Here is a 7,910-nt window from a genome sequence, read left to right on the forward strand (position 1 = left end):
AGTGTGTTTGCAGGTTGCAACTCACAATGCGAGGCTTTTTGCTCGTTAATGGTGCAGGAGGAGGAGGATGCTTGCTCTCCACCGTCTTGCTTTGATGCTCCGGGGGCTTGGCTCCCTGCCGTGAACTTGGTCTCTAAGTCAGCTACCAGCTTTCTCTTGCTTCAAGGCAATATACCACATTCATGCTCACGTCACTTCCTGCAGCATCGCTTCCTCTACGTCTACCAACCTGCTTCTTCCTCTTTGCACGAGTTTGATTCCATGGTTGTTTGTTCACCGAGATTCAAGCATATCCTGCCGCTGTCTTTGTGGTTCATGCGCAAGTGGGATATTACCCTCCCCCATTTGCCCCATGTCTCTTCTTCGTCGTTGCACCAGGTCGAAATCTCCCGGAGCACTCTGAGCCGTTTTTGTTGCTGGCTTATATAGGCAGCAATGACCGCAACTGTCCACGGGGAGAATTCCTGGTGAAGCAAGCATCATGACCTCGCATGCTGGTTGCTACAGCCATCTCTGGCCGGTGACTTCAGATATCGAAACTACTGCTGTATCGCAGATACTAGACAGGATGCATAACCCCAGCTTCGCTCGTGAGTTTCGTCGTTTATTTGGATCTCTTGAGATTGAGATCGTGGGTTGAATATTCTTCTCAGCTCTTCCGGGTTGTCTCCCAGCAAGCGGAAACTGGGTTTAATAGTATATAGTTTCTAATCGCTTGAAATATGGGAAATACTGTTCACATGCATCAGCTGGAGTCAGTTTCTGACGTTGTCAACGCCATTCCGAGAAAGACACTATTGTGTTATAATCCAGGTACCAAAACTAGGGACTTTACCTTGAAGGCACAACTTTGGAGGCAGGAAAGAAGCAGTCAGGCAGGAATCCTGCTTTGAAATATTGAATTCAGCCCATCAACGAGGAAACACAAGGCCGTTTTGCCTCAGTGCAGGCCCAGTCTAAATTGTTCGAACATCAAATCTAGACGTGCGTCAACATTCACATTAAATGGCTGAAATTGTCAGCACCTCAGATTGAGTGATCTGCGTTATAGCATATGACGCTAGACATTTTGCTGGATTTTGTGCCATTACTCACGATATACTCGTGTGGTTGAAGTGTTCTTGAGCTGATGCCGAAGAGGGTTGAAGATGAAAAGAAGAACAAGCTCCTCCTCCACAACTTCCTGGTCTGTGTTGGACAGAATTGAACAATTATTGGTGCGATTGAGCCTGAAAACTCGTAGTTATCAGGATAGTTTCATCGTCGGACAGGAAGTGTGTTGCTAGTTGGTAGCTAGATTTCGCAATGCCCAAGTCCAGAATCTGATAAGCGTTTACTAAGCGAGGGTGCTCGCATCAGAATTCAGTTGAGCAAGTTGAACGACCAGCGCGGAAGTATGCAAGCGCAAGTCTAATGCTGTTACAGAAGTTAACCATTCCTCGATGACGTTCTCTTCACAACCGTTGTTGATCGGAAGCCTAAAGCTGCGTGCGGATGGAGGCTGGGTGTCTTCTTCGTTGCAGCTAGATGGCGGCGGGAAATCATCTAAATCACGTTGCCCGCCACATTTCTGTAGACTTCATTTCATTTCAAAACGGCTAGTATCCGTCGTTTACTTCACAGCGACACTAATAGTTTGGAGCGCAGCTTCAATTCGTGCACAGACGTCAGTTGAACAAGGTCAGATTTAATTTGGATGTCCTCGTTTAAGTTTTCGATGCTTGTGTTTGTCCAGTGCATCTTTGTGTTGCCGTTCAAGGTCGTTGGGTCGTGCTGCCTCTACATGGTAAGCGTGAAGATGATATTCGCCGAATTTAACATCGGTTGGATCAAGTGTGTTTAATTCAGCGGTCTCAAGCTATTGGTCACTACCATTCTCATCATCATTCGGGGTTTGATTAACATATGGAGCAGGGTTATCTCTGAAGAGTTTAGCAAAATCCTGGAACGTTAAATTTAGTAACTGGGAGTTGAATCCGGATCCATGCGTCGGCCTCTGGTCAGGCGTCACTTGCGATGCAGCAACGAACAGCAGAATATTGTCTTTGTAAGGTTTTATGTCCTGTCATCCTTTCCAACGTTTTTGGCATCAAGAGAACAGTGACGATATCGTAGCTAACCCCGTTGCATCAAGAGAATCCAAATATGCCTGCCTCAAAGCACTTTAGATCCGCTGGGGATCATCAAAACTATAATGCACTGCAAAAGAATCTCTCTCTCTCTCTCTCTCTCTCTCTCCATCTCGCTCTCTTATCGAAGCAAAATTTACTCGCCTGTGGTTGCAGAAACTTGACAGCAGAGGGCTTAACAGGACCCATATCTCCAGCGATCGGCGAACTTCTATATCTGGATTCGTTAATCCTCGAGGACAACGTGATTCGAGATCCTCTACCTTTGGAAATTGGTAAACTAGTTCATTTGAAGGTCTTGAACCTAAACAAAAACAATCTCACCTCGCCCCCACCAGACGCGATACTAAAATGCAACCTGACGCACCTGTAAGTGACCTGATTCTTGACTTTTATAAACAAACTATGGTCTCCTTGGATTATTAGCCAGCCTTCAGATTCCCCACAAAAATACTCGACCCTCTTGAGAGTATCATTCATTTTCACACGCAGTATTTCTACACTGCAATTTTGTTACATTACCTCTTTATTGCATATGGCATGGTCTTGAACGAGTGTATCCACTAATTTTCTTACGCAGACTGATGGCAAAGAACAAGATAAGGGGGCAACTCCCAACGTGGATTGGCCAGATTGTGACCCTCAAAATTCTGTAAGTCTTGTATTTCATCCCAGAGCTTGGTTGTCAAACAACAGCTGATTGTTTACTGAACCTTGTAAAATTTGTCCCGTAAAGGGAAAGCTTCGGGTGGAGCAATCTTCAGTCCATTTAGTCCATCTAAGCTTTTCTGGATCTTTACTTCAGGGACTTCAACACGAACGAGATGTGGGGTGGCCTACCCCGAGAGTATGGAAATCTGCGGAACCTGGAAGAAATGTACGTGCACTGCTTCAACTCTGCTTCAATGCTTGTGAAAGCCACTGCATCTAAACGCTTTCTGTTCATAGGAGCTATAGTGGACCAGTACTGCAAGATTAGTAGGGAACAGTAGCAGAAATATGCCAATTTTTCTCAAGGATGAAGTAGTTTGATAGGCTTACGCAGAAGACTGGTGGGACTGCAGCATCCCACCGTTCGAATTTTTAAATTCTGATTCAGAAGAGGATTGTTTGTGTTCAGCATCATCTAATTCTCGTTTTCAATATGTTGCAATCGAGATCTCTAAACTTTCAAATGTTGCGTTCAGCATCATCGAATGCTCGACTAGAAGCCTAGAGATCGACAGGTTCAGTCATATGCGCTAGTCTTCTTAATGTCCTACATGTGCCATAGATGTTCAAGGATTTCAGTGACGCTATAATCATGCTTCAATTCTACTCCTTAGTTATAAAAATTTCTGCTTGAAGTTGGTAGGAGCGGTATGTTGATCCCAATCTAGTGGTATGACGGATTGTAAACAGCTGTTCTGCTGTGCAGGCAACTGTGGGAGAATGATCTCACTGGCTTTGTGCCCATAGAATGGAGAGGGTTGATGAAGATCACTTTTTTGTAAGCTTTGAACTCCTGCTACCCTCCCAGTTCCCGACCGTATGAATTGATTATAGTTCTGGCAAGGATTAAGAGACCATCTAAATCTTTGACCCTACCGTGAACTGTTTTCCATATGTTGGCGTAATTTTTTTGTTCGGAGCACCTGCGCTTGTTTTGTATAACGTGCGATGCCATGGCTTCACCGTGCATTTTTGTTGGCAGTGGAATGGGCCATCTATACATCACTGGAAATGTTCCGGAATGGCTTTTCGAGCTCCCGGAACTAAGAACTGCGTGAGTACCTCTTCATTGTCCCCTTCTCATTCAGAGAACTAATTTTTTTTCGAGGTTTAGCTTGGGCATTTGCTCGCCATGTCTCCATCGCAAGTTTCGACGAAAAACACTTCTGAAGTATGTTTAGGATTAAGACCGTCAAGCAAATAGATAATCTCCCCCCCCCCCCCCCCCCCTTCGCCCCTCCCCAAAATATTGTGCTTTAGCGTTGGGATAACTCCCGTTTCTAGCTTGTATTTCTTGGTTTCAACAGGCATTTCATGCGAAGTCAATTTATTGGGCCAATTCCGAACCTCACGAAGCAATTGCACAATGGAATCGCTAATGTCACGGACTGGTAAGCACCTCGTGTGTCGTGCAAGTGTTTCTAGATGTATAAGCCTGCTTGTTTCCTTCGTTCTCAGTCTGTTGACTAAGAACCTTTCAAATTCAACAGAAACTTATTTTCAAACATCACCACGGATTGCTGTGCATGATTTCACTGCAGTCTGGGTGTGAGATATTCTTTTCTGTGAAGGACTTTGCTATTTTCTTGAATGTTCAGGGATTTTAGTTGCAACTTCCTCACTGGAGATTATCCGACTCTGTTTGACAAGTCTCTACCGATGCCTAATGCAACAATGTAAGTGAAGATTTCAAATTTCAATAGTCTATCTAAAACTGATACGACAAATACCTGCATAGGATGTACGAGTCCAGAGTTCTGCAGTTGCGCCTAAACGAGGTTACGGTATCTTTCTCAAAAGGACTTCCTCCAGAGTTTGCCTGGTGGTAAACTCCGAGCCCTCAAAAGCTCCATCCACTTGAACAATTTGGTGCTTCTTCTGTTGCAGAAACTACTACAGCAATTGCTTCAACAATGAGACAGACGGGAGTGCAACCATTAATTCTAATGTGAATGCTACTGAGAATACTCCGAAGAACTGTAGCAGGACGTATAACTGCCCAGGATTTTTCGAGGCAAAGTCATCAAACTTTGGTAAGTCTACTAAATCCATTTTAGCGAATGATCATACTCTGCCCTGTGCTAGAGATTAAGGTTGGGATGAAAGTAACACTTCTGCGCTATTTCGAGGGACCATTCTCCAGCTCCTCATTGGACTACCATTTTTGCTGTAGATTTCGATTCCGCTTGGTTATCTTGAATCTATAAGAATATTCTGACGTATGCTCGACTATCTGCAGGCAACTGTGCACCTTGTCCGCCTTCTCAGTTCGTCATAGACACAACTAATTGCATATGCGGGAGAGGTACACTCTGACACACGGCGTTAGCCCAGTTAATCGCTTGCAGAAGGTTTTAATTTTTATTCATGTCAGAGAGATCCAGTGGTACACAGTAACGCTAACTTCTTGGAAGCGACTGCACTGATATTACTGTCCATCCAGTGCCTTCAGCCTGTTTTCAGAGCCCTAGAGGTAGAAGTTCCATTTTTCATCAGAGTGGGTCGTGTTACAATGCAGAGATGCCATCAGGAGTAGGAGCATCGACTTTCCCTGCTGGAATAGTAGTCGGTGGAGCAATTGGAGGGCTAGCAGTGGCAGTCTTTGTTGTATTCTTAATATTGATGTACAGATGGAAATACGAAGTTAAGTACCCTCAATTTGGAAGAAAGTATGAAGGTAAATTGATTTTTACGTGATCGAGGACTATTTTTTATGGGAAATAACCTTGAGAGGCCAAGATAGACTTAGAATAAAGGTTTTAGCATCTGGCTCTGATTTGACTGCAGAACTGGGTTAAAAAGTTTGTTGCCCACCTGACATCAAACTCTTGGGAAACTGTTCAATCAGGTATCGATGATCCTTGGAATGTTCCGCAAGAGTTGCATAGGTTCACACTAAATGAACTGGAGAAAGCAACTGATAATTTTAGTAACAAGTGTTGCATTGGAGAGGGTGGATTTGGCACAGTCTATCGCGGCATTTTGGTTAGTGGAAAGGTAATTGCCGTCAAATGTGCCTCCAATGCAAGTGCACAAGGCCAAACAGAGTTCCGCAATGAACTCATTCTGCTCAGCCGCCTTCATCATCGTCATCTCTGCCCCCTTGAAGGATTCTGCGACGAGGACGGATTGCAGATTCTGGTGTATGAGTTCATGGAGAATGGCGACCTCCATGACAACCTGTTCGGTACCCTTCAAAATCTTCAACTTGTGACCTAGTAATTTAATTTGCAGTTCTTAACATTTTGCAAAGCTGGGCTGCTTCTGGAATGAACACAATGCCGTGTGATTTGAATCAAAAGCATAGAAAACATAGTCCATATTTGATTCACTGCTTTTCCTCTACGCACACACAATCGCGTTGGTCTGATGAAGTTTGTGGCGTAATTTCAGGGAGGAAGAGCACATCAACACTAAGTGCAGCACAACGACGCGAAATTATAATTGGTATAGCACGAGGCCTGGATCATCTTCATTCTTTTGCGGTAAGAACTTCGGTGAACAGTTACTTATTTCCATAATCATGAGAATTTCCGTGGATTGTCAGTGTCATTCAAATTTTAAAGATTTGCGTGTTACATAATTTATTGACGTAAACGCATATCATGGTCTCGCAGAATCCTCCAGTTATTCACAGAGATATCAAACTATCGAACGTACTGCTCGATCATTACAACGTGGCGAAGCTCGCAGACTTCGGCATTTCCAAAGTGTCGCCAGATCTTCACACTCACGTGTCGACTAGACCTCTGGGAACCATGGGGTTGAAACCACTGCCCCTTCTCAATCAGTATCAGCTTTCACAAAACTAGATTCAAATGGACAAGGCTTGCATCACACTAACTAATCATGCACCCACCTCATCGTCTAAACGACACAACATGTTTGAATTCATACACCACCATAAGCTGAAGGTATCTGTGCTCTCATGTCGCACAGGTACCTGGATCCCGACTACTTTCGAACCAACCAACTCACCATAGCAAGCGACGTCTACGCTTTCGGAGTCGTGACCCTGGAGCTAGTCACAGGACAACGCGTATTCGACATGAATCGACTGGAAGCTGTCAATCTGAACGACTGGGTGAAACTAAGGTTCCAGGAAGAAGGCGTTAGAGCAATCCTGGACAAGAAACTGGGGGACGATTACGATGAGAAGATGTTCACCGCATTGACAGAAGTCGGGCTCTCGTGTTCCATAACCGACAGGCCGGATCGACCCACCATGAAGGTATCATGCCCATGAATCTCTTCAAAGCGCAGTTCCCCCTCTTTCAATGCACATCCGTTTCAATGGATGTCGGCAGAACTCATCCTTGACGTGGAGTTGCCGTTCCTTGAGGTGCCGCAGGAGGTTCTGAGTATTTTGGAGCCGTTAGCAGCGACTTACAAGCCGCCGAAGAAAGAGGAACACAGATGGTCGACAGAATACTTCAAGCACAAGTCTCTCTTCAAGGACAATGACACCGTTGCACGAGGGAATGTGGAAGCCGGCGATTCTGGAAGCTGTTCGTTAGAAAATGGCCGCGGCGGCAGCACCGTGCCCTTCGACAGCTTCACCACCTTGCATCCTCGATGATGATGAGGTGGCATCCATGGCTGCAAATCCTGCAGGATTAGGGTATTTTTTGCTGCAGCTGCAGCAATTTTTGGGTTCCATTTCATGAGCACCTTTTTGTTCTCGCAGGATGGGGTGGGTGAATCCGCTCTTCCCGTAATAAAATAATAGTGTTTTTTTCTTTAAGGTGCTATGAAATCGAATAGTGACATCGTATTTAGAAGTGTGCTTTGGAAGCCTCTTTTTTTCGGCGTTGAGCTTGTCAGTGCTAAAGACTTTTTACTTTAAACGTCTTTTCATCTTCTCATTTGGAGTGGCTGCTTTGCATTTTGTTTTTAACTGTCTTGTGTGGGGAATATTGTGTAATCAAAACAGTTTCATGCTCATAATAATGATGTTTTGTATATGTGTTTGAATTGTAATATTCTTGCCATGGTTTAAATAGCAAAGATGAAGAATATTCAAGTGCGAATGTAAAGATAAATGAGAGTGTTGGTAGGAGCAATACAACC

General features: G+C 44.4%; 1 protein-coding gene across 3 annotated transcripts; it reads left to right on the forward strand.

Annotated features, from left to right (window-relative positions):
* The first annotated feature begins 971 nt into the window (after positions 1-971).
* LOC112296161 (proline-rich receptor-like protein kinase PERK3) lies at positions 972-7,707 on the forward strand. 3 transcript variants are annotated; one of them, XM_024548451.3, is made up of 18 exons: positions 972-1,680; positions 1,915-2,047; positions 2,286-2,498; positions 2,710-2,781; positions 2,935-3,006; positions 3,317-3,355; positions 3,547-3,618; positions 3,823-3,894; positions 4,148-4,231; positions 4,439-4,516; positions 4,728-4,873; positions 5,080-5,145; positions 5,359-5,517; positions 5,689-6,027; positions 6,234-6,325; positions 6,458-6,603; positions 6,780-7,071; positions 7,192-7,707. In XM_024548451.3, the coding sequence occupies exons 1-18, from the start codon at positions 1,443-1,445 to the stop codon at positions 7,417-7,419; spliced, it is 2,541 nt and encodes an 846-aa protein (XP_024404219.1). In that variant the 5' UTR covers positions 972-1,442; the 3' UTR covers positions 7,420-7,707. The 3 variants fall into 3 exon arrangements, with proteins under 3 accessions (XP_024404219.1, XP_024404228.1, XP_090104076.1); XM_024548460.3 differs by lacking the exon at positions 3,317-3,355 and having other exon boundaries at positions 973-1,680; XM_090247950.1 differs by lacking the exon at positions 1,915-2,047 and having other exon boundaries at positions 1,544-1,680.
* Positions 7,708-7,910: the final 203 nt, after the last annotated feature.

Source organism: Physcomitrium patens, chromosome 2 (assembly GCF_059467195.1).
Source record: "Physcomitrium patens ecotype Gransden chromosome 2, ASM5946719v1, whole genome shotgun sequence".
NCBI lineage: Eukaryota > Viridiplantae > Streptophyta > Bryopsida > Funariales > Funariaceae > Physcomitrium > Physcomitrium patens.